The sequence below is a fragment of the Phyllobates terribilis genome, unplaced genomic scaffold, assembly GCF_046119375.1.
Source record: "Phyllobates terribilis strain yellow unplaced genomic scaffold, ASM4611937v1 Scaffold_1__5_contigs__length_1240528914, whole genome shotgun sequence".
Lineage (NCBI taxonomy): Eukaryota > Metazoa > Chordata > Amphibia > Anura > Dendrobatidae > Phyllobates > Phyllobates terribilis.
The window spans coordinates 141,677,730-141,705,660 of NW_027362761.1; the positions used below are offsets into that span (position 1 = coordinate 141,677,730).

At 41.8% G+C, this 27,931-nt stretch overlaps 1 protein-coding gene across 4 annotated transcripts in view; it reads left to right on the top strand.

The window, feature by feature from the left end:
- NFIB (nuclear factor I B) overlaps positions 1–27,931 on the top strand; it is a 542,788-nt gene that overhangs the window by 329,593 nt on the left and 185,264 nt on the right. The window contains exon 1 of one of the 4 annotated variants that reach the window (XM_073667965.1): positions 13,952–14,461. The exons of the other annotated variants lie outside the window; for them this stretch is intronic. Within the exon in view, the coding sequence (XP_073524066.1) occupies positions 14,444–14,461 (18 nt within the window). The 5' untranslated portion in view covers positions 13,952–14,443. Of the gene's footprint in view, positions 1–13,951; positions 14,462–27,931 lie in introns of those variants that run through there. 4 annotated transcript variants of the gene reach the window in all.

The window sequence follows — 27,931 nt, forward strand, 5'->3', positions numbered from 1 at the left end:
CACAGAATTGGACGTGGTTGCTGGTGGTGTTTGCGAATGTGTAGCGACAGGTGCAGGGCAGGAGGCATCCATGTCTGCTTCCGGGACAGGGGATTGGCAAGCACATAGCACAGGGGAAGAGGCAGTGTTGTCACCCACAGACAAAGTGGACCTAGGCATTTGGCCCACCTAGTAGGGTGCTTTGATGACATGTGCCTGAGCATGCTGGTGGTGGTCAGTCTGGTAGTGGTCAGGCACATGTTGATCTTGGTACGGCACAGGTTGCAAATGACCATTCTTTTATCTTCCACACATTCTTTAAAAAAGTGCCAGACTGGGGAACAGCTAACCATTGGCCGGGGAACTTGCCTTCAATGGGTGCTCTGGGGAACAGTTGCGCACCTTCTCCCTCTGGCCACTCCACTGCCTCCTCCTGCTTGTTGCAGTGCTGTGCATCCCTCCCCCTCTGCAATCCTGTCTTCGCTTTGCATAGCACCTTCCCCGGTTGGGTCAGTGACTTCATCGTCCACCACCTCGTCTTTCACTTCCACACTCTGATCCTCCTGACTTGTTAACTTAACAACATCACTTGTTGGCAACTGTGTCTCCTCATCATCTACCTTTTGAGACACTAATTGTTGTTCCCCTCCATCGTCTTCCTCTGATCGTGACTGCTCAAATATTTGGGCATCACTACACACGATCTCCTCATGTCCTTCTTGAAATGTGCAGGGCGAGAGACCAGAATCAATAAAAGTGTTATGTTCTGCAACTTAGAACTAAGGAATAGGAGGGAAAATCTGTCCCTGCACTGAGACTCAGCTTAACCCTACGCTACGGTGGGTGCCCTATTCCTTGTGAATAGCCCCACCGAAACTCCTGCACTGAACCCAAACGAAGACCTGAAGGAAGGGGAAAGGGGTCCCTAAAAGATCTAAGGACTGGGAGCAAAAAGAGGATATCCTAACAGAAAAGTTAGTTGCAGAAACAAAGATTAAAGGGAACAATACTGGTGGAACAAGAAGTCCCAGGATAACAATTGCCCAAAGCACAAAGAATTTAACAAGGCAACTTAGCCAGAGTACAAGCGTAACAACACTGATGTCCAGCGGGGAATGGGAGACAGGTGCTGAGTAATAAAGAGTGAAGAGATCACGTGACAAAGAAACCCAGCACCAGAGGAAAAGACTAGAAGCCAGCAAACCACAACAAGATGGCCGATAGTAAAACAACATAGATTCTAACAGTACCTCCCCTTTACGAGGACCCTCTGGATCCTCTAGGCCGAGCCTTACCAGCAAATCTCCTGTGAAAAGCCTTAATTAGCCTTGAGGCCGAGACGTCCTCGGCCTTCACCCAGGAATTATCCTCGGGGCCGACACCTCTCCAGAACACAAAATACTGTAATTTTCCTCTATGCCACCTGGAATGCAAAACGCGAGAAATCTCAAATTCACCGTCCTCATCAACAGGAGGAACAGTAGGCTTCGCCTGCTTATCAGGCATGTCCGCCTTCTTAAGTAACGACACATGAAACACAGAATTAATCCTCCAGGACGAGGGCATGCCCAACCTCACCGCTGCCAAGTTGACAATCTGAACCACTTTGAAAGGACTCACAAATTTAGGTCCCAGTTTTTTAGAAGGAATTTTCAAACGAAGATTCCTAGAGGACAACCAAACCATATCCCCAACAGCAAACAAGGACTCCTTTCTTTTTTTGTCAAAATACCTTTTTGATCTCCTGTTAGCCTCTTTAAGGTTCAGGCGTACACTGGTCCAAACCCTCTCCAAATCACTACAAAAATTGTCCTCCTCCGGTACAACAGCCCCAACTTTGGAAAATGGACCAAAAGATGGATACCTGCCAGTACAACAAAAAAAAGGAGAACAACCAGCCGAGGAAGAAGTATGATTATTAAGGGCAAACTCCGCAAGTGGTAGAAATTCTGACCACATTTCCTGATTGTCTGCCACAAAACATCTCAAAAAACTGCTCGACATCCTGGTTCTTCCTTTCAGTCTGTCCATTGGACTCTGGATGATACACCGATGAGAATGACAAATGAATTTTCAATCTGTCACAAAAAGCACGCCAAAAGCGAGCCACAAACTGTGGTCCTCTATCGGAAACAATGTCCGTGGCAACACCATGGAGCCTGACAATCTCCATCACAAAAGCCTTAGTAAGAGTCTTGGCGCAAGGTAACTTGTTGAACGGAACCAGATGACACATTTTACTAAACCGGTCCACAACAAACCAAATAACAGAAAAACCCTCCGATAAAGGCAGATCAGTGATAAAATCCATGGCAAGGTGCGTTCATGGCGAACTAGGGACTTCCAAGGGGCACAGCAACCCAGCAGCCGGAGCGTGAGAGGCCTTCGACCTAGCGCACACAGAACACTGACGCACCTACTTGATGACTTCCCTTTGCCACCCTGGCCACCAGAAAGTCCGACTGATAAAAATCCTAGTTTCCGAAATCCCTGGGTGACCCGCCAACCGAGACTCATGACATTCAACAAACAACGCTCTCCTCAAGGCTCTAGACACAAACAATTTACCACAAGGAGTGTTAGTTAGTGCCACATTCTGAGCTCCTAGGATGCCATTCTCCAACTCAGAATCCAATGCGGCCACCACCACCCCTCTCTGCAAAATACACTCCTCCCTCTCAGCATTCACCGCTGGAGAGAAACTACAAGACAAAGCGTCATCCTTAACATTCTTTGTCCCCGGGACAAAGGTTACGGAAAAATTGAACCTGGCAAAAAACAGTGCCCACCTAGCCTGACGGGCATTCAAACGTTTAGCTGCGTCCAGATAAATCAAATTCTTATGATCAGTGAAAACCTGTATAGGATGTCGAGCCCCCTCCAAAAAATGTCGCCAATGCTCGAACGCGAGTATAATAGCCAACAACTCATGATTCCCAACATCATAGTTGAGCTCTGTCTCAGAAATTTTTTTTGAAAAGAAGGCACAGGGATGCACCCCATCCTCACCCTCCTGGGACAGAACTGCCCCTGCGCCTATAGATGAGGCATCCACCTCAACAAAAAATGGCTTGGTCTCATCCGTCTGGATAACAACTGGCGCAGAGCTGAACCTCTCCTTGAGATACTCAAAAGCTTCAATACCCTCAGTGGACCATTGGACTGTATTACCACCATTCTTGGTGAGATCAGTAATGGGTTTAGCGATGACAGAGAAATTCTTTATGAATTTCCTGTAATAATTGGCAAACCCCAAAAACCTCTGTACAGACTTCAAACCCTCAGGCCTCGGCCACTCCAGCACAGCCTGGACCTTCACCGGGTCCATCTGAAAACCATCACAGGAGACAAAGTAACCCAAAAAACTAATTTTCTGGAGAGCAAACTGACATTTCTCCAATTTAGCAAAGAGTGTGTTATCTCTCAGTATCTGAAGAACTTCGCGGACTCTCTGTCAATGAGACTCAAGATCCGATGAATAAATCAAAAGGTCATCCAGATAAACAATAACACTCCTACAGATCAAGGGTCTCAGAATGTCATTGATGAAATTTTGAAAAATGGAGGGGTGTTTGTAAGCCCAAAAGGCATCACCAAACACTCAAAATGACCTTCCGGGGTGTTAAAAGCTGTCTTCCATTCATCTCCGTCCTTCACCCGCAGCAAATTATATGCCCCACGAAGGTCAATCTTAGAAAATCATTTAGCTCCGGTCAATTGGTTAAACAAATCCGGAATAAGTGGTAACGGGTAAAGATTGCGCACAGTGATCTTATTAATCTCCCGAAAATCCAGACATGGCCTAAGACCCCCATCCTTCTTTTTCACAAAAAAGAACCCAACCGCCACAGGAGACTTAGAGGGTCTTATGTGACCTGCAGCTAAATTAGTCTGAAGGTACTCCTTCAAAGCCTCCCTCTCGGGAATTGTCAGATTAAACAACCGACTCTTAGGGAGCTTAGCATCAGGGACGAAGTCAATAGCGCAATCGTAATCTCTATGAGGTGGTAAAGCTTTCGACTCCACCTACAAAAAAAAACCTCCAAAAATCCTGAATGGGCTCAGGTAACACCCCCTTCACAACAGCCGCAATGTGAACATTACAACACTTACCATAACACCCCTGACCCCAGGATCTTATGGAACCAGACGACCAGTCCAGCAAAGGATTATGCACTTTTAACCAGGGCAACCCCAGGACGACTGAAGAAGGCAACTTAGCAAGTACAAATAAGTCAATCTGCTCCTGATGTTCCATATTTATAGTAAGCGGAAACCCAGTGACCTTTCGAAGAATGATCCCGTGCTCCAGGGGAGTATTATCAATCGCCACCACAGGAAAAGGAGGCGACAAAGGTTCAGAATCAAACTTATACTTTTCAAGAAATTGTTGATCAATCAAATTAAGTGCAGAACCACAATCCACCATAACCTGAAACTCAATCGAACGACCCCGACAGGTGGTATTACCAGGAAAAAACACCCCAGCAGAACGTAAAAACGCAATGCGAATGGGAGTGTTATCTCTACTGACCATTTTTTTTTCTTTCCTTAAGCGAACCTCGCATTGCTTTAAAAAATGATCAGCCTTACCACAATACAAGCAAAGTCCCTCAGAGAACCTCCTGTCCCTCTCCTTGGAACGGGATGACATTGCCCCCACCTGCATAGGTTCCCCAGTGTCGGCAGGAATATCGTTAGAAACAGAATCCAGCAATACAGGAAACTTCTCCTCATTCTGTCTGGCCCTCAACCTTCTATCCACACAGATAGCTAATTGCATGGCAACTTGCAGAGTATCAGGTGCAGTGAATGCAATGAGCATATCTTTAACCCTTTCACTCAAGCCTGCCAGAAACTGAAACTTGAGTGCAGGGTCGTTCCACCTGACCTCTACAGACCTTCATCTGAACAGGGTGCAATAACTCTCAGCATCAAGAGAACCCTGTTTGAGACGTCTGAGCTCTGCCTCAGCTGATGTAACCCGATCAGGATCATCATACAGCAAACCCATGGCATCAAAAAATGCCTCCACAGACCTCAAACAATAATCATCAGGAGATAAGGAAAACGCCCAGATTTGAGGTTCTTTATGCAATAGAGACATAATAATCCCTACACGCTGTAGTTCACTCCCAGAGGATCTAGGTCTGAGCCGAAAATACAACAAACAAGCATTTTTAAATAAAAAAAAATCCTGTCGTTTCCCTGAGAAACACTCAGGTAATCCTAGGTTCTTCATAGCATTCTGCAGGGTATTTACTCACGTATTGCTGAAGACCGGCAACCTCCAGAGTCAACCCTTGCAAGAAAAAAAATAACCCCTTTTTTTAAAAAAAAACAAAAACGGGGCTGGACATACTGCTATGTTCTGCAACTTAGAACTAAGGAATAGAAGGGAAAAGCTGTCCTTGAACTGAGACTCAGCTTAACCCTATGCTAGGGTGGGTGCCCTATTCCTTGTGAATAGCCCCACCGAAACTCCAGCACTGACCCCAAACGAAGACCTGAAGGAAGGGGAAAGGGGTCCCTAAAAGATCTAAGGACTGGGAGCAAAAAGAGGAGACCTCCTAACAGAAAAGTTAGTTGCAGAAACAAAGATTAAAGGAAACAAAACTGGAGGAACAAGAAGTCCCAGGATATCAATTGTACAAAGCACAAAGAACTTAACAAGGCAACTTAGCCAGAGCACAAGCGTAACAACACTGATGTCCAGCGGGGAATGGGAGACAGGTGCTGAGTAATAAAGAGTGAAGAGATCACGTGACGAAGAAACCCAGCACCAGAGGAAAAGACTAGAAGCCAGCAAACCACAACAAGATGGCCGATAGTAAAACAACATAGATTCTAACAAAATAAAAATGTAAAGAGCTCCTCGGAGTGTCCGAGTGTGGGATCACTTAGTAACATAGTAACATAGTTTGTAAAGCCGAATAAAGACTTGCGTCCATCAAGTTCGACCTGTTAGTTCTGTAATTGCTAAAGTTGATCCAGAGGAGGGCAAAAACCCCAAATGATTTGGCCAATCTTCACCTGAGGAAAAATTCCCTCCCGACTCTGAAACCAGCAGTCAGAATAAATCCCTGTATCAACCTACTATTTTATTTTATTTTTAAGTATATGCTGAAATCTGCCTGGTATCTAGAAATGCATCTAGTCCCCGCTTGAACTGGTGTAGTGAATCCGACATTACCGTCTCCTCACTCAGTGAATTCCATATTCTCACTGCTCTTACCGTAAAAAACCCCTTCCTATGCTGGTGCTGAAACCTTTTCTCTTCCAGTCTTAGTGAGTGCCCTCTTGTTACCGTAATATCCCTCCTTTTGAACAAATCCCGGGCAAGATCTCTATACTGTCCCCTAACATATTTGTACACATTTATTATGTCCCCCCTCAACCTTCTCTTTTCCAGGCTGAATAGTCCTAGTTTTGCCAACCTCTCTGGGTATTGCAGTCCCTCCATGCCCTTTATTAATTTTGTTGCCCTCCTTTGTACCTTTTCAAGCTCATTTATATTCTTTCTATTTATTGGGGCCCATAACTGAGCACAGTATTCCAAGTGTGGTCTGACCAGTGCTTTGTACAGTGGAAGAACAATGTTCTCATCCTTTGCAGCTATACCTCTTCTGATACATCCCATTACCCTGTTTGCCCTTACAGCAGCGGCCTGACTTTGGGCACTCCAATTTAGTTTGCTATCAATCAAGATGCCCAAGTCCTTCTCCATCTCTGAATTCCCCAATGATTTCCCATTCAGTGAGTACTGGTGACTTCCATTTTTCCTTCCCATATGTATGACCTTACATTTCTCCTCGTTAAACCTCATTTGCCATTTAATGCTCCACCTACCCAGCTTATCCAAATCCCTCTGTAGGTCTGCACTGTCCTCTTTTGTATTAATTGTTTTACATAACTTTGTGTCATCTGCAAATATTGATATTTTACTATTTATCCCATTGACTATGTCGTTAATAAAGATATTAAATAACTTTGGGCCTAGTACAGACCCCTGTGGTACCCCACTAGTGACGCTTACCCAATCTGAGTATATTCCATTTATAACCACCCTCTGCCTTCTCTCCTTTAGCCAGTTAGCTACCCACTTGCAGACATTTTCCCCCAGCCCCATCATTCTCATTTTGTATACCAACCTATTATGTGGCACGCTATCGAACGCTTTTGAGAAGTCGAGATACACGACATCCACTGGTTCCCCCTGATCTACTCGAGAGCTAACCTCCTCGTAGAAGTCAATCAGGTTTGTTTGGCAGGAGCGATTCCTCATGAATCCATGTTGGTTCGGGATTAAAAGATTATTAGCATCAAGATGCTCCGTAATTGCCTCTTTAATGAAGCTTTCAAAAATTTTGCCCACAACGGACGTCAGACTCAACGGCCGATAGTTTCCGGCATCACTTTTCGCTCCCTTTTTGAATATTGGCACTACATTCGCCTGTCGCCAATCAAGTGGCACAGACCCAGTCTCAACAGAGTCCTTAAATATAAGATATAACGGTCTGTCTATCACATTACTTAGTTCCCTTAGTACCCGTGGGTGTATGCCATCAGGTCCTGGTGATTTGTTTATTTTAATGTTACTGAGGCGTTTCTGTACCCCAACTTGGGTTAGATTTGTCATACTTAGTGGAGGATTAAGTTTGTCACTTCTCATTTCTCCTGTTAGTTTGATTTCCTTTGTGAAAGTTGTCGAAAAAAAATTATTTAATAGATTAGCTTTATCCTCATCTTTCTCTATGATTTTGCCTTCCTCACTTTTTATCGGTCCAATATTATCCGATTTAATCCTTTTACTATTTATATACGTAAAGAACAGTTTGGGATTTGATCTACTTTCCCTAGCAATACGTCTCTCTGTTTCCTCCTTCGCTATTTTTATTTGTTTTTTACAGGTTCTCGTTTTTTCCTTGTAACACATTAGTGTACCTTACTGTTTTCCTGTTTTAATCTCTTGAATGCCTCTTTTTTGCTATTTAACGCCCCTTTTACGTTCTTGTTCAACCATATTGGTTTCCTCTTATTTCTGGCCCTTTTATTCCCATACGGTATATATCTCTCACACTGAGTATTCAGAATTCTTTTGAAGGTTTCCATTTACTATTCGTATTCCTTTGATTAAGAACTTTGTCCCAGTCAATAAGTTGAAGGCTTTCTTTCAGCTGATCAAACTTCGCCCTCCTAAAGTTTAATGTTTTTGTTGTTCCCTTATTGATAACCCTACTGAAGGGCATTTTGAAGTCGATAATATTATGGTCGCTATTACCTAGGTGCCCCCCTATCTGTACCTCAGTTATTCTATCAGGCCTATTAGTCAATATTAAGTCCAACACGGCCTTCCCTCTCGTTGGTTCCTGCACTAGTTGGGAGAGATAATTATCCTTAATATTTGTCAAGAACCTTTTTCCTTTCTGAGATCTACAGGTTTCTGTTTCCCAGTCAATATCCGGGTAGTTGAAATCCCCCATTACAATCACTTCATTATGTTTTGCTACTTTGTCTATTTGTCCTAATAGCAGATTCTCATTCTCCTCTGTTATATTTGGTGGCTTATAACAGACCCCCAGTAATATTTTATTATTATTTTTAGTTCCCTCTATCTCTACCCATATGGACTCGACCCCCTCTTCTCCCTCTCCTATATCTTCCCTTAGTCTGGGTTTTAGACATGACTTTACATATAAGCAGACTCCTCCGCCTTTCCCCTGTTTCCGGTCCCTTCTAAATAAACTATAATCTAATAAATTTACCGCCCAGTCGTAGCTATCGTCTAGCCACGTCTCTGTTATACCTACGATGTCATACCTCTCCTCCGATATAAGTGCCTGCAGCTCATCCGCCTTATTGGTCAGGCTTCTTGCGTTGGTCAGCATGCAAGATAAAACTTTGGGGTTATTTAGCATCCTATTCTTCTCTAACGATCTAACTGTACTATCCCCACCCCCCTCTCCACCCTCATTATATTCACTTCTCCCCTTCCCCCTTGCTTGCCTCACATCCCACCTATTTCCTTGGTTTCCCCCCCCCCCCCGTCTCTAGTTTAAAAACTCCTCCAACCTATTAGCCATCTTCTTGTCTCCTGGGACTCGCCAGGGTGGGAGGAAGGAGGATGAGGGTGAGGATTATATGGTCCAGACTCTTGGCTAGTGAGACTGGACCATGTGAAAGACAGGGTGGTGCTGGGAAACATACTGGAAGCAGTATCTGCCATCCAACCGACCACCTGTTCGCACAGTTTTGGCTTCAAGAATGGCCCCGCGCCCCCATGCAAAGTGAGACAGGAAGCCAGGTCTCGTGAATCAGCATATTTGTTGTGCTCCCGCAGCATGCACAGTTTCACTTGGCCCACGGCCTTGACGTGCACCATCAGCAGCACGTTCACTTCCCAGTCCCTTACCACACACCTTGCGCATTTTAAATAGCATATAATATTTATATGTCTGCAGACTTTCCGGTATTAATAAGGAAAAGAAAATATGTAGACCTGAAAAGGACTTTTCTTTTAACGGTGCAGAAGCCGTTTTACTAGAGAAAGGATAGTATGTAGCCCTGTAAAGGAGTTTTGTTTTAATGGTACAGCGCGGTATACAAGTACTGCAATATCAATATTAAACCCTGCCTATATGCCTGCTCTAAAATAAGCTCTCCCTCCTATAACAACTCTCCCTGAACTGCTTCCAGAGGAGAGTGTGCCAAGCATCGCGTCACTGGGTCTTTTATAAGATGGGGCCAGCAAATCACAGTAATGCCATTAGCCAACATTGCTATGGCATTTCCATGTATGGCGGCAATCCCCACATGTTCATTGGCTGTCTAACAAGCGGAAAACATGTGGAGTGAAGACTCGAGCATGGTGATCGATCACCCGCAATACTCGATTGAGTAACGAGCGTACCCGAGCACCCCGATGCTCGATCGAGTATCAAGCAGTGGCAAGCACACTCGCTCATCACTAAGCCTGAGGTCACATATACTCAAAAAAGTGATGCTGATCCCCTTTACCACCTCATACAGCCCACTGCTGGTAGCATGCCAAACTACCATGGCAAAGAAACACTTCTTCACTTTAAAGGGAACCTGTCAGGTACCCCGTGGCCCCAGAACCACCAGCAGATGTGTCTACACAGCTAAATACCCTGCCTAGCAGTCCCTTTATTACATTACATACATAACACACAAAAAGTATTTCTAAAGTCTGTTTATGATATGTAAATGAGGCCTTTGACTATTTGATGGAGTATTAGTGTCCCCAGACTAGTTGGCACACTTAGCATATTATCACACCCCTGTGGGCGTTATAACATGACTTACAAGCGTCGGGGTCATGGCCAGTGCTAAACATCTCGCGCATGCTCACGGCTTCTTTCCCTCACTGCATTCATCCTCTGAAGCAGGTATACACGTGCCGGCTTCAGAGAGGCATACTGTGCATGAACGGAAGTCTTCTTCACTTCCAATAGCACAGGCTTTGTCCAGCCACTTCATTCAGTAGACTGCTGATACCTAATTTGAGTCATCAATACAGTGGAAGGAAGTGTCTCAGACTATTGCTTCCCCCATATTTCAAGTGGTATGAAGCAGAAGACCAATCCTTCCATAATTCTTTTACAATAAAGTTCTATTCACATCACATTTAAAAGTTTTTTTCATGTTATTTCTACAGGTGCACATCACTCCTTTGCTTCCCTGCTTGCTGGTTGCCAGGGGGTAGGACTAAACGTAGTGCTCTCCCAGGCTGCTAGCTTTACCTCTACAGCATGGGAGAAGCGCAGGGGGAGTGAAGCTGGTCAGATTCAGTGATCCAAACAGCTTCAGAATGGCACAATCAAAAAATAGAGCCTGCAAGTGGGGCATGCTCCTTGGCTAGGTAACCAGCCATTCTGAGACCGCAGGGGGGCCATTACCCTTGGCAATAAGCTGTAAACTAAATTAAAAATTCCTCCATTCTTGAGAAGAGAGGATTTTTAATAACATTGTAGATTGTTTTTACAATCACTTTGCAATTTTACCCATTTAAGAACTTGAGTGTCACGCCAGGTGTGGGAAAGACTTAGTGCAACACAAAGGGAAGAGGGAAAGGGAGCCCAGACACGAGGGAAAGGGGGGAAGTGGAGACCTTCTATGTTGATCTAGCGTCACCCTGTCTCCTCTAATGTCCCTGTATTGGCTCTTCACCAATTGCCGAACGCGTGCCTCGCCCTGTCTTTCCCTGGCGTATGGCTAAGGCTAGGGAAGGGAGGAGATGAGCACTAGTCGATCTCCACTAAACACTATAGACAACAGGGGTGAACAAACAGGGGGAAATTGCTTAGCTTTTGCCGAACTCCAGACAAATGCGCACACGTCCTCAAGCTCCAGAGAGGAAGTAGTACTGCCCTTGATAAAGCCTTCACAAGTAGTAATGAATATCGCTGTCACCTTCCTCTGAAACACAGCAGGTATTTCTACACCCAGGCAGGGTGTTAATTAGCCAGAGGAAGGTAGCCGCTGGGTCCTAGAGACAGCCTCTAAGAAGATGTCTGTAATGCCAATCGTAGAGATCTCCTGCAACCAACTGCAGGGCGACTGTCTGTCACTTCTGACACACCTGTGACATTAAGACAGGAGTTGTCTAGTTTTCTGCTAAGTGTCTCCCTTCTCTCTATGTGACTGCAGAATTCTGAATTCTGACAGAAGTTGAGAGAAGACGAGCATGTCTAGTTGGAATGTGACGGAAAACATGCAAATTGCATACTTGCAGTCAAGTAATCCTGACTCACTGGTAATACCAGTGAATCTTGACAGCGTGCAAAACTCATGCTGTCAGAAGTCTGCAGTCACAAAGAGTGATTGCAGACCAGGATCTCAAATTTGGTCAAACCCTTTAAGCCTTCCATTGAATGTTTATATTGGCAGTATTTCACAGCCCATAGGCTCCATGATATTGTGAGTTTCTATATAGTAAAAAAAGGATATATTGCCTGAGACTCTTGGAATCTGTTGGGTAAATAGACCATATCAGTTCTTTTGAGACTGAAGCTTTCCTAGAGAATATTTTGAGTGCAGTGTAAAAATGAGATATGAACGGTGTCTATGGATGTCAGGGCTGGATATAGTTTCTCTTGATACACATACCAACTGGGTAACTGGTTCATGCACCAATCAACACTCTTAACCTTTTAATACCTAAGCTTTTATGTTTAATGCTTTCCTGATTGTAAAATTGTGGTACATGTTGGCACTATCTAATAGTAAGGGTAATATTATTGTGATAATGATTATCATTATTATAGTATTCAAAGTACACAAAAGAGGTATTAAATAAAAGACAGGAAAGAGGTAGCAATAAACTTGGATTAACTTTGTGAGTAACTGATTTTTCAGCATTGAATTTGTAATTGGACACAATCTTCAGGGTCTCTCCTAGTGACTGAGCGGTGCTCTTAGAGCTACAGACATTGACGTGCCAGACACATTCTGCTAGAAAAAGGGATTGATTCAATTGGCATCATGTGCTGATTTCAGGGTCCTTTGACCTGTCTGGGTCTCTCAGCAGACTAGACTTCTTGCTGTACACTTCTCTTGTCTATTGGTTGTCTGCTCATAAATATGGAGAACAGCTTCTCTGCCTCCCCCTTCCCTTTCTCAGGCAGGCTACTCCAGACTATAACTATGTCCCCTAGAAAAGTCCCCCTCCCCTTCCTATTTTTCATAGCCACAAGGAGGAAGCCAAGAGCTGAGCTTCCCAAGTTTAAGGAATTAGGAGTGGACAGGGGTGCAGTAAGGGAAAGTTAAGACAGAGGCAGAGATGGATTACATTACACAGGAAGGCATGTATTGTTCCGGACCAGAAACATGCAACCATCCTGAATTTTTTTAAATCATATTTAAAAACAATGACATTATCTATAATAAGAAGAATTGTATGGAGAATAGAAGAAAGATTCATGATTCTAAAAAAAACATCTTATTTACCGAGATAACGTCATATTTGTATCATTGGAGGGTTTCTTTTACTAACAAATTTACTCATAAGGTAGAAAACTTACACTCCAAACTAATGCTTTGGTTATTTACCTTTGAAAAGTATGATGTGTATGTAATGATTATTGTTAATAAGTCACGCAAAAATAACTATTTTTATCATGATCATCATAATAGTACTTAAACACTTAGTTCTGAATGATGGAAATGACTTTTATAGATCAGAACAATTATTAGATAAATCTTAGATTCCTGCTTATTTAGTGGAAAATTCTACACTCATCATGTTTACTTAACTATCCTGTTAGAAATTACATGTGAGGAAATGCAAGAGGACTTTCCCTGGGAAATAAATCAAGATGTGTTCCTATTTATTGAAAGTGTGCTTCTTTAGCCACAATCATATATATGATTCATGGACTGGAGGACTTGTGGTTTAAAAAGACTGACTTTGTAATCCCCATTAGTAATAGAGACATATGAAAGAAAGAAAAGACAGAGAAAGAGAGAGCGCGAGAGAGAGAGAGAAAAGAAAGAGAAGGAAAAGGGAAGAAAACAAATAGCAAGGAAGAAAGGAAGGAAAAGAAAGAGAGATAAAGAGAAAGAAAAAAAGGAAAAGAGAGAGAGAGAGAGGGAGAGAAGAAAGAAGAGAAGAAAGAAAGAGGAAAAGAAAGACAGAAAGAGAAAGAAAGAAAAAAGGAAGAAATGACAGGGGAAGAGAGAGCGAGAAAGAGAGAATGAGAGAGAAAAGAAAGAAGGGGAGGACAGGAAAAAAAAAGCAAGAAAGAAAGAAAGTGATTTGAGAGCAGGAATGCAATGTTTCCAGGAGGGGAGTGAAGTAGGGAGGACGGAGGGGGAGTTCTAGGAGGAGGTGGGAGGGCAGTGACAGCAGGAGTGTAGAAGGGGGGAGCTGACAGAATGGGGAGGAGAGGAGAAGGTGGGAAGGGTGAGCAGGGAGCCGCCGCCTTCCTGTCCAATCAGCAAGAGGTGGAACTCGTCCAAGTGCAGAGCGGAGTGTGCTATGAGCTGCCTGATGTGCAGAGCAGAGCCAGACTGACAGGGGGGCCAGGGAGACACACAGGGGAAAGAGAGGAAAACCCTGCCAACAGCACTCACAGACCAGCCCAGCTCCAAAAAAACGGGATCAGCCTCTCCTGGACCGCGTTCAAGCCACCCTCCAGGAGTGCAGCACTGCAAGTACAGCTCTAGGCACAGCAGGCGCTCAGCCTTACTGCCCTGTACTCTGACTTCATCACCTGCCCTCTGCCAAGACCTCATTCTTTTTTCCGGCTCTGCTCTTCATTTCTTACACGTATTTCTATATAAAAAGCATCCTATGAAAAACAGAACACACAGCAGCCACATAAGCCCTGCAGTGACTCCCGGGAGTCAGATCTTACAATAAACCCCCAGCCCCTGCCATAGACAGTCACTGTCACCTAAGAAATGTGAAGCCACCGCGCCTGTGCTGGATCCCTATAAGTTAATGCAGTACAGTGCAATGGTATGTGCCTCGGACGCCCTCCATACACGTGTCCTGCCCTGTGACAAGTGCTGTGCATAGGAGGTTTGTGTGTGTGTGTGTCTGTGTGAGTGCTGGGACATTAGCTCCCGCAGTAAGCTCAGTGACATGACTTGCTGTGGGATGAGCTAGAAGGGCCGCTTGTTTGTCTTGTGGCTTTTTGGCAGCATGTAGATGTGGGTCACACGTCTCTGCCAGCAATCAGTGGATGGGACTTGCGTCCAAGAGTGCTGAACTTGGCTCACATCCCCATTCTGGCAGAGCACGCGGAACCTGGCTGTACTCTACAGCAACCTTTGCTTTCCAAATCTGCTTCTCATGCATCCTCTTCATTCCATCCCAATGTAATCATATTAGGGTTATTGTTGGTGTTATTATTGTTATTGAGCGGCTATTAAACGCGTTTATTGTTTCCTGCATGTGTTTATTCTAGACCTTCTGGTCGGGCAGCCATAGCCTTGTTTAACCCCCCAAGTGTCCTTAGATGTGTTAGATGGCATTGCTTACTGTCTAGGCTTTGGAGTTCCCTTGCTATGAAAGTGAAGGTGTGGCTTATCTCTGGGTAATACCTGCCATAAAGACATAGCATAGCATTAATGATAAACCTATGTTTGGAGGTTACCCATTCCTGTACTACTTTATCTTAGTGTTCTGAACATCCCTTAACGCCAGTGTTAGCCCATGTCTCAGTGATGGTTCTGATGTCTACACCTTTATACTGATCCATATGTGCAATGTATGGTGGCTTCTGTTCTCAGATTGTGACCTGTCTGTAAAGCCCAGAGAACATGATCCCTACAGCTCTACACCTGACTCTGATGTTGCATATTAATCTGCTGATAGTTATGTTACTATATATATATATATATATATATATATATATATATATATATATATATATACACACACACACATTTCTTCTATGTTCTAGATGGCACTATAATATATATATATATGTTCTAAATGGCACTATAATATATATATATTCTATGTTCTAGATGGCACTATAATATATATATATTCTATGTTCTAGATGGCACTATAATATATATATATTCTATGTTCTAGATGGCACTATTATATATATATTCTATGTTCTAGATGGCACTATAATATATATATATTCTATGTTCTAGATGGCACTATAATATATATATATTCTATGTTCTAGATGGCACTATAATATATATATATTCTATGTTCTAGATGGCACTATAATATATATATATTCTATGTTCTAGATGGTACTATAATATATATATTCTATGTTCTAGATGGCACTATAATATATATATATATATTCTATGTTCTAGATGGCACTATAATATATATATATATTCTATGTTCTAGATGGTACTATAATATATATATTCTATGTTCTAGATGGCACTATAATATATATATATTCTATGTTCTAGATGGCACTATAATATATATATATTCTGTGTTCTAGATGGCACTATAATATATATTCTATGTTCTAGATGGCACTATAATATATATATTCTATGTTCTAGATGGCACTATAATATATATATTCTATGTTCTAGATGGCACTATAATATATATATATTCTATGTTCTAGATGGTACTATAATATATATATATTCTATGTTCTAGATGGCACTATAATATATATATATTCTATGTTGTAGATGGTACTATAATATATTCTGCATTAAATTTTGGTTGCCGAGTCACTCCAGGGAAAAGGGCTAGTGTTGGATGAATTCTGCATGTCTATACTGACTGTTATATGTATAGAGTAGCACTTTTTTAGTATCATGCACTATGTGAATATATTTATAAAAGGGGACAAGTAAATGGTATGCAATGTCTTCTTGAAATAAAAGGCAAGGGGGGAGCAGAAATAAAAACATAAGAAAATAATTGAAAATAGCATGATTTTTACGCAATCTGCCTAAATTTTGTTTAGACATCATAATATTGAAAAAAAGAATGTATGATTTTGCTTGTCACATTTATGTGCAAATGACCAGGTCAAGTTAATGGAATGGTTTATTTATTTATTTTTTTCCCTTACAGCCTTGTGTGATCTTTGTACATGGTTTGTAATGCTATCAAACGCTTAGATGACAGATCCACCATGCTTAAGTTGGCTAGTTTATTTCTAATGTCTGTGGCCAGCTATAAGATCAAACTGTGGAATTGATTATGCAGATAATATTGTATTCTTAACTATTGCTGTAGTGTGCTTAAAAGACTGAATTTCAAAGTGAGATGGAATAATATGGAAGCTGTAATAATTTATTAGTAATATTAGCAAATAGCAGATTACTGATTAAAATGAAGAGAAAGAAGACATCACCCTTATAACTGATCTGTGTAAACAGTGTTATATGTCAAATAGCACAGGAGTCATTTCTGTCCAGTATCCATGTCGCTGCCAGTGGGCAGCATGTGTGGCTGCATGAGTGCTTGACCTAGTCTGGAGTTGTGAGGAGCTGCAACTCTCAGGTTGGAGAGGGTGGGCCAGCTCTTTACTTTGACACAAGGAGCTGAAGTGGCGTGATGTGAATTATTATTAGTGCACTGAACATGCCTGTCTACCCCCTCCCCCTCTCCTGCTGCTTGTAAAGGAGGCTGCCATTGAACTTGAGACAGCACAGACAAGATCTGCACTTTTTAAGTACAGTAGCAGGGGAGGAAAAGGCGCCAAAATGTACAAGATTAACTAAAACAGTCCCAAAGTGATATGCCTTGGGCTGCACTTATTGACATGGCATGCACTTTTGTGAGGGCATATATGGGTGATGCTAGTCTTTAATAAGACTGTTCATACATACTGTATGTAGCTTACAGAAATTGTAGCTGCTTGTCATAGAACTTCACATTGTGCAGAATAGTGGAAATAATGGATTGACTGTGCTCCTTTGTAATCAGGATACTGTAGTAAAACAAACTTGTCTTAAATGATAGATTTTTAAACTAGTAATTGCATTGGCACTGAGTAAAAATGCAATGTGCATGATGGACATGATGTATCTACAGCAAAGTGAGTCTCTACACCTTTGTGGTGTAGATGCAATTGATGTAAGTTTAACAGCAAATGTAGCAGGAAAAAGCAAGGCCTAGAGGACTAATGGTGTCTTATGGGATGTTTGTCAAGTTGATAAAATATAAGCAAAATAAGTTGAAGTTGGAGTGGTAAAAAGAAGAAATGAATAGTTTAACAAAAAAGGGGCAAATTCTACTACTTTAGCATTGATGACGTATCCTTAGGATGAGTCATCAATGTCTGATCGGTCGGGATCCGACACCCGGCACCCCCGCCAATCAGCTGTTATTGGTGGCGGTGGCAGCGGCTGGTCGGAAATGCTCACTTGTGGAGTTGGCTGTCATTTGATAGTGACTGCGGCTGGGTGCTGCACATATACATCCTATTGATTTGAATAGGAGGCGGATGTGTAGTACCCTGCCGCGTCCACTATCAGAGGATCGCAAGCACTGCAAGCGAGCATTTCGGGCAGGTGGCCGCCGACAACGAATACAGCTGATCAGCGGAGGTGTCGGACCCCGATTGATCAGACATTGATGACCTATCCTAAGGATAAGTCATCAGTGCTAAAGTAGTGGACAACCTCATTAAGTAGTGAGGCTACTGCTTTGCATTCATACTTACCCAGGTCGCTTTTATTTTGAGGCATCATGCAGAACTGCATATACAGAGTTTTATGGCAGCAAATGGTATACCTGTGGTTCCATACAGTGGTACAGGTACTCCATGTGCTGCTTCTATACGATTCTGTATTTAGAGGTATTCTGACCTAAAAGCCATGCAAAAAAATTCACCTAGATAATCCAGCAGAAACTGCTTCTGTATGCCTGTATATAAAATAGGAATCACACAGGGACAGTAGGGCTCCATACATCTGTATGGATGTTGTATTACGGCTCCTTTTAACTTTGACCTTGTATGCAATAGGCCTTACTCTGCTACCTTTACTTATTTAACAACTTGAAGCTCAAGAGCTATAAAGCCTGCTTGCATATGTAATATTCCAAATATGTGCTGCATTTTATCCAGGAAAACTCCCACACAATCCATAGTCACACAGAAAAAAAAAACACTGCAAAGCAGATGTTCTTATGAGAAAAAAAATACACTTCAGGACTCGGACCCAATATAAATGAACACTCTTTTTTTAGATTAGTGGCATCAACATTGAGGACACGGTAAAAAATGAGTATGGTTTGTATTCCAGTGCAGAGTGCTTGTTGTGAATATCCTGTGGTTTCAAAATTCCTCCCACTTATTCCCTGGTTCAGTCAATTACCCCATTCATCTGTGGGACAGGCTCAACCTAAGGGAATGTACAGAGCTTCAGATTTCTAAATGGGCAGGAAATTTATAACACAGGCAGAGTGCTCAGCAATGACAGTTACATTATTAGCCTTGCCTTTTCTCAGTTGTGTTCATAGGGAAAAAGTAGAACTTTTTTCTCTTCCATACATAAGCCTGTCCCTGGAAACAAAGTCATGTTATTGATTCCCTCTATTGATAGAACAAGTTAATAATGTTTGGAAACATGTACAATTACTGCTAGTTGTAATGCCAGCTTCTATTACCTTCTACTAGACATCACAGACTTCATCAGCCAATATTGGATTTTTCTAGTTGATGATGCATCCAGTGCCGATAATCGGGTGAAAGAATCCAATACGATTGACCGTAGTTTTGAGAGGTTAGGAACGCTCTTTGCTCAGTTGTTTGTTGAAATAATCGTTCATTTCATCCAACCAGACAATGAGCGTTCATTATAGTCAAAATCAGCCATTTCATTTGAGTTTTATCCAATGTGCATGGGCTCCCTTAATAATAATTTTACTTATATAGCGCCAACATATTCCGCAGTACATTACAACTAGGCGGGGACATGTACCGACAATAAAGACATTACAAAGTAACACATAGTACAACAGTTACAGGAGGAGTGAGGGCCCTGCTCGCAAGCTTACAATCTATAAGGGTGCTTTCACATTGCGTTCAGGCAACCGTTCTGTGGCCCCTTCCATGCTTATATCCGAACCCCTGCAAAATGGGATTATGCGTTGACGGGGCCATAGACTATAAGGGTGCGGGCAGAGCGAACATGCGCTCTGACATGCATCATTTTCGTCTTGGTTTCCACCTCCAGTAGGCGTACACGCACGAAAATGATATACGGCAGAGTAAATTGTCTGAATTGCAAAGTGCTGCGGAATATGTTGGCGCTATATAAATAAAAAGATTATTATTAAAAAAAAAGATTATTATTAGTGCAATGTTGCTTTGCCGGCACCATTATAGTCTATGGCCCTGTCGGCACATATGTTTGAATTCTGTTTTGCGAGGGGTTTGGACAAAAGCCCAGACAGGGCCACCGAAAGGGTTCCTGAACGCAATGTGAAAGCACCCTAAGAAAATAGGGGGGTACACAATAGGTAAAAAGTGCTTGTGATGTATGGTCCAGCCATCATTATAATAAATAGGGCATTTCAAATAACGCTGCATGATCCGGTCATCATCCAGTATCTGTCTAAGTACAGTTACTTTGTGATATTGCGTGCTTGGAGGATGTGGAGACAGATAGATAGGAGGGACCAGATTCTTTGGAAAATTTAAGAAGAGGGAACAGGGAAGAGTTAGATTAGTGAAGTGATAGGCTTGTCTAAAGAGATGTGTTTTTAAAGCACGTTTAAAAATGTGCGGCTAGATATTAGTCGGATCGTCCAGTGTAGTGCAGAAAAATGGTGCAGCACGAGAGAAGTTAGACTTTAAAGAGCCTTAACTTCATACACTGATAACTCCATATAGAGGTACAGGAAGCTATTGAAACAGTTTTTACATTCATATATTACTTCTGGTAAATATGCTGAAAAACTGTTCTTCACATTTCAATATAAAATGACAGGGCTTTGTTACCTCATCCTATACTGGTGTATGCAATATTGTGAGTGCCAATGTTATTTTATCTCTGTACAGATTGTTTTACATCAAGAAATCAGCTGCTAATTTAAATGTGAAGGCTAGAAATAAGAGCGCCACCTACTCTTCTCTTAGGAACTTTCACCAGACTCTACTGTCCTTTCATTCTGTTGAAGAAATGTCATATTAGGTCATGCTTTATATAAGAGGTTATTTTTTTAATCCAGAAGTGCAGATGGATAACTAAATGTTTTAATCAAGGTAAGTGCTTATTACGCAGAAGACTGAGGCATCAATGGGACAGAAATGAGCTGTCTATGTGAATTGTTATGTATATCCCTTTTGAATCAATGTCACCCCGCTTTTATGTTTCGTATACATGGCTGTCTTTACTATTGTGTGACGTGAATGACACCACAGGAAACCCTGATATTTATTTTGTGAGATGTGCTACTGCACGCTGTTTCTGTTTGAATGATTCATTGAAGCACGGCCTCTTGGTGGAGTTAAATATGGATCAGTTTGTGCATGGCTTGCAATGTGCACAGCCAATGACTATTTACTTAGTGAAAGTTGTTTAGGTTGGTATTAATAAGCTTAGTAATTGCAGGTTATGGGAGCCGCCTCTCCATGGCCTGTAAAATAACTGCTCTTCACACCACTTTAGGGAATGATTGAATAATGTACTGTATTGCAAATATCACAGAGAATGTCAAAATGTCGCTCAAAGATGTTCTTTTGCCCTTGTGCATTAATGTAACGGGAGTGATTGTTAAGATGTCTATACAGATTGTAGTATGCAGAACTGGTGAGACATCATTTTCTGGTGGCTTTTTTGTGCCAGTTAAATGTAGCCCATTCTTTGTCCTTTTGTACAGTAGCTTTTACCTTAACCCTACTCTGTCAGCAAGACCTTCATCATAGTGAATGAATGGATGCTCTTACACAGATGTTCTGCTTAGCTTAGCTTAGGTTTCTTCTTGACATAAAGCATCATGTAAGGTACTTATAAACCTTTTTTTCTGTATAAAATTTTCACTATCACTTAGGGAGATTGCATCTTCTAATAGTAATGCTAAACACTACGTTGTATTGTCATCCCTGGCACAAGGTTAATGTGACATTATTTCATAGACCTTAGCATTTTGCCTAACTAGTAAGTTGAAACGGTCACGTTTTAGTGACTTTGTCCTTAATAAAGCATAGAAACCTAAGCATCTGGAAGCAAATATGTCAAAATATGTATTATTTTTCTGAAAAGGCAAAATATTTATCATCTGTGCAGTTTCATTAGTCAGAAGAATGAATAGTCCTGGGTATAACAGTGCAAATGAAAGATATCTAAACTTATAAAGCAGAAATTCACAAACTTTTTTAGTTCGAGGGCCACACTGTCAGAGTGAACTAATCCCAGGGGCTTCAATATAACTAAAAGGGGTGTTATCATCTGAGACATATGGAAAGCATAAGTCATAAATGATCAGTGCTGGTTCCACTTCCAGGACTTCATCCTATCAGGAGAATGAACATTGTTTCTGCCCTGAAATTTAGAGACCATTCATTTAACTTTATGTGTGTTGCTGAAACGGTCAAGTCTTGAAGTAACATGCTGGAGTCAGAAGACCCCCCATTCTGTCAATATATCTCAGCCACACAATGGATCATTAGAACTTACCCATTCCTATGAGCCACTTCTTTCTGACACGGAAAAAAGTAAGCAGAGACAAGCACGTCTGTGGCCAGATGATCGGAGGCTGCACAGAATATCACAAGTCTAATGTGGCCTCCGAGGCACAGGTTGTGCACGCCTGCTATACAATCTAGAAAGTACATTAAATCATACAATCACAATATTTTGGAATTAAAGGGCTTGGGACAAAATTCTACAGTCACTCTATGTGACTGCAGACTGCCGAATTGTGACGGCATGTGATGCGCACTCTGTCACTATTCAGGGCCGTAACTACAACCGGGGCAGCCGGGGCACAACCACCCAAGAGGCCCCAAACTGATGGTAAAAAATTGTATTTTAACACTTTAATTTCTCATAAAATACCCAGCTCCTATATTCCTGTCAGACAATGTCACCCGGAGGACAGGAGAGACTATCATTTCAATCATTTCCAGGAGCTCTGCCAGCTGTCAATGAATGGAAACCTGCACTGGCCTGGAGAGTCTCATAGCACAAGATTTGTAACAATATGTTAGTCTGGAGATCACAGAGAGTTGGCAAGGCAGGCACAGTGCACACTGACTGTAACAAACTCTCAGCATCATTGAGAGGAGACAGTCTCAGCAGACACAAATATCTCTGTGACAAACTGTGAGAAGCCCTGCTATTTAATAAACATATACAGTTATTTGAAAATTGTGCAATATTTGGAATTATTCACCTTATTAATTTTCCAAACATATTCACTGAATATTTAACTTCTAAAACTTGCATCATAAACAACAAAATCTATTAAAGGTCTTGCGGAACCTGGTGAAGCCTGTGTGTTGTATACAACAATGCGTAGCAGCTTCACCACGTTCCGCACAACCTCTAGTGATTGAAATGTTGAGGGGCCCCACTATGAAGTTTTGCCCCGGGGCCCCAAAGTTTATAGTTACGGCACTGTCACTATTTCCTAGTATTCCTGGTGTGAGCAGGCGGTCATATGACCGCATGTATACGATTGCATACTTGCGGTCACATACAGACTAGACTTCTCCGGCTTCTCTCAATTCACTTCTGTTGAGAGAAATTGAACGCGTCTAGTGGGCACCGCAGGTATGCAAATAGCATATATACATTCAGATGATGACCACCTGTCTGCACTATGTATACCAGGGAATGGTGACATTGTTATACACTGAATTGTACAGAATGTTTGGATAAATGTGCTACTTTCTGTAATCACATATATTCATGACTCCATGCTGGAAGTGCATCATTGCCAGTTGGCATCACGATTTGTGCTTTTTAGGAACTGCCCATACAACCTAGGATGACATTGATACAAGCTCTTAGTAATGGAACTACTACCCATTAATGCATTTAGGGCTGTAATTTGCTAATGTACTTTTGGAATGTAAACTTTTCTGTGATTCCTACATTTTGACAATACCTTCCTATCTTGTAATGTATACTTCCTTTGCTAATTATTTGGACTGTGCTGTATTTTGATACAACAGTATGGTAGGGGTCTGCAGTTTATGTGTGTTTTTATGTTAGTGGTTTGGCAATGCATGGTAGCTATGAGTTAAGAAATGTGTGTGATGAAATACAATATCAATGGGGAATAAAGAGAAGCTGACAAAAAAAATTGAAAGTCTGTAGCTACTCCAACACTGCACCAGCCCCCTCCTACTCCCCTTTCTTTCTCTCAGTTTTTATTTTTGGCATAGAGACAAGCCCTACCTCCAAAGTCAGAGTTACTCTCTTGGATTGAACTGTACTTTCCCCTTCCCACCCCTCTCAGATATGAGAGCTGTGTTGCAGCTCTGTCACTAAACGCTTAGCTGATTTTTTTAAACAGTTCTGCAGTCATTAACTCTTTGGCTACCACAGGCTTACATTTAATTGATCAATCAACAATACATTATCAAGAATTAGAAACTGTCAGGCTACAATTAGTGTCAACCAAAGGCACCTCCAGTCATCTATTTGGAATATGTATTCTTTAAATTAAAGGGGTTTTCTGAGCTGAGAAGAAACGTCTGCAGTCACTGTGACTGCAGAATGACGAATCATGAGTGTATTACGATTCTCCTTTATTCCCTGTGCGAGTGGGCAGTCACTTGACCACATGTATGAGATGTGCCTACGTGTGGTCCCCTGCAGACTAGATACTTCAGCACTTCCTTCAATGTGTAGACCTTTCTTCTCTGCCAGGAGCTTTCACACCCCAAGCTATTTGTAGCTTTTTTAAAGACAAGTCCAGCAATACCTTTACATAGCCAGTCCGATCCTCCGTTACTGAGAAATCAGTGAATGAACTGATATGAAAATGAGGCGAAGAACTATATGTAGATCTGACGCCTCTGTCACTCCAGCTCTATTCCCCACCTCCTCCTGACTGACTGACGGCTCCAATGCCTTAAGTCACACAGCATAAAGGCTGTCAGTCGAGCAGGAGGAGGCAACGCTGGGGGGGAATAGAGCTGGAGTGACAGAGGCTTCAGACCTAGCTCTTCCTCCTATCAATTACATATCAATTAAAACAGTGATTTCTCTGTAATGAGGGAACAGACTGGCCATGTAAAGGTATCACTAGACGTGTCCTTAAAAGAGCTAGATGGGCTTATACATAGTTTGGGGGATAGGAGTGAAACCCTGCTAACAGATTCCCTTTAATGCAAATCCTATGTCTTACTTTTCCCTGGGTTCAAGACTATTTTCAGCCAGCATGTCACAGTGAGATCATGACCAATGATGTATTGGGCTACATTGATCACTACTACAGTGGCTCAGCAGGCTGAGGAAGGGGGGCGCTAAAAAGAGAATGAAAGACTTGTGAAAGTATGCATGAGCAGCTCACAGATTTGTACTTATCTGTTTCCTTCATACTACCACCTCCTCCTGCAGAGCATGGTATCATGAACCACATGACCTATAACTTTTGTTTGGAACACTATAAAGGCGCTTAAGCTGTCATGGTATATAGAGGAAACAGCCTTATTGCATCTACCCAGGAGAACCAATAGGTCTCCCGATAATTGAGGTTGTAATGGAAGAATGGCCTGATTATGGGCAATAACTGAATTTTGTTTTTCATCTTTGACCTCACCAAGTCATGTTTTATTGTTTATATTTATGACATACTGACTCCTGGGCTTTTAGTTAGGCTACATGTCCTTTTTACCTCTATAGGTTTGCAAATATTCTCTAGTGCCATGCTAATTCTGGATTGCACTAAGCTATTATGCTATAAATGCTACTTAGAATCTGTAATTCTACCTATTATAGATGCGTACCTTACCAGCGTTTTGCATTGAGCTTTGCAAAGCCATTTTATTTCCAGTGCAAGGGGGAGTGCAGTGACTGGGTTAATGGAGGAATGCAGAAAAATCCAAGCTGCCTTGTCCCTATATAAACTGTGTTTGAAAGGCACAAGAGAATTCCAGCAGCTGGCTGATTTTGTTCTCAGTCCCACCCCACTCTACTTAATCCACTGGGCCTAGTTTGAACGCTCCTTAATGAGGACAGCTCTGAGGTTAAAAGTCAGCGTTTCACGGTTGACTTGACATGACTTACCTTCTTCTGACTGATTTTGATTTCTTCTGAGTTACAATCGCACACTAATCAAGAAATGGAACAGCAGACAAGTTAAGAAACCCAAACAGGCAATGGCCCTCTTTTCTTTATTTAGATTTTGCTTTTTGGCTGTCAGACCTCGATCCCTGTTCAGTTCACACCAGCTGGAACGCTGTTGTGTAAAGGGAAATTTCAGTGTTTTCATTAACCCTAACTAGCACGTCGTTCAACTGGCTCTTACATACAATGTTCTTGGCACTACATTATAGGAGGCACAATCTAGAGCCATCCAGTGAAATCTGTGGTCCAAATCAGCCTTTCATGCCTGGAACCAATAGCATAATTGCAAAAAAAATACATTATGGTGCGGCTCCACCTTTTAGTAACTTTAGAATTTGATGAGGAAATGAATAAGTAACAATCTCATAATATAATGCTGGTCCCTTTGTTGGCCACTTAGACCTATTAGCAGTTTTGCAGCGTTTTTATTTTACTTCAGCAATGCAGTGGTGCCACTAATGTAAGTTCCCTGCCACTAGTAATATACTTACCAGCCACCATCTTCTGCCCTCACTGCTACCCTGGTCGTCTTGTCCAGGTTGTGAGCTGCCGGATCCCTTCTGTGTTTGCTGGGAGAGCGAGAAATTACTACTCAATGTAAGACTAAGAGAGCCAGAACGAGGCCAGAACATGGCTCTCATAGACTTACATTGAGCTTGTGACCGCCTGACTTCCGGTCTGTCAGAAAGTGCAGTCACATGATGGCAGATTGAGACCGGAAGAGCTGAAGATGGTGGATGGTAAGTATAATACTAGAGGCAGGTAACTTACATTACTGGCCCCACTCCAGCGCTGAAATAAAAAAAACCTGCTGGAGTGGTGCTTTAAAATGGTTTTCTTGGATGGTGGAAATTGGGCTAAAGGGAGTACAGTAAATGGTTTAAAATAACAAAATAACCTAATACCTAATAAATCACCGGTCGCTCCTGTATTACTGCTTTGCTTACTTCGCCTAGTCACGTGGCTGCTACAGCCAATCACTGCTCTCAGTTTTGTATGCCACAAGACTGCTTAAAGGGATAGTCCCATCTCCAAGATCCCATCCCAGTATGTAGTAGGAGTAATAACAATAATATTAGCAAATAGCTCCAATTATAAATGTAGTATAGTTTTTCTAATTTACTATGTCACTTACCCCATGTGCAGGGCATTGCAGTAGCTTAGGTATCCATGGCTATGACCACTAACAACTAACTGTCACTATACAGTATAAGTGATCATAACCATGGATATCTAAGCTACTGCAATCCCCTGCACATGGGGTAAGCAACATAGCTAATCAGAAAAACTAAACTACATTTCTAATTGGGGGTATTTGCTAATATTATTATTACATCTACTACATATTAGGATAGGATCTTGGAGATAGGAATACCCCTTTAAGTTCCTCAGATACATTATCATTTTACCATTTAAAGGTTTATTGTTGGGGTAAGGTAAAGATGTGGATTGTTAGTCACATTTGAGAGACATAAATTATATTATGAAATAGAGCATGTATAACACCTTTATAGCCCCAGCCTTATGGATTATGCACATGGTCGTAATCTGGATGCCCTTGTACTGATGCAACACGTCCACGAGTCTTCTACTGTACCTCCATATGCCTATGATTTCATACAGAGGTACCAATCTAACAAAAAATGTCACGTTCTATTGGAAGACATAAGTATGTAGGTTTTCTAGCCTAAAGAAATACTGCATTTGGTAAAACAATAAATAAATAAGTAGTTGGTGATATTAGACATACATTGTAAGTGCACCAGGGATTGGAAAACAAACCATGCACCCCTTTGTCCTGGGAGTGCCAACAAAGGTCTCCGTTTTGATTGTCTTCAAGGTCTGTCTTGGTTCCTTTTCTTTTGTGGAGTGGCAGATTGTATTATTGTAATGTCTAGTTGTGACGAATAAGAATCATATCAGGATATAAGACTAAGTGCCCACGATGCAGAAATGCTGCTGATTTTTTCTGCATCTCCCTGGCAGGAAAAATGCATGCGGATTGTACATGCGGATTTTACATGCGTTTTTCCTGCCAGGTAGAAACGTTTGTCAAGCGTTTTTGCATGCAGGTTATCAAGTGCTTTTCCAAGTGTTTTTTTCATCACTTGGAAAAGTGTTTGACAACTTGGTCACACTATATAAATTCATGCAACTGGCATGGATTTATATAGTGTGACCAAGTTAATAGTTAAAAAAAGAATAAAAATGGTAAAAAATAAAA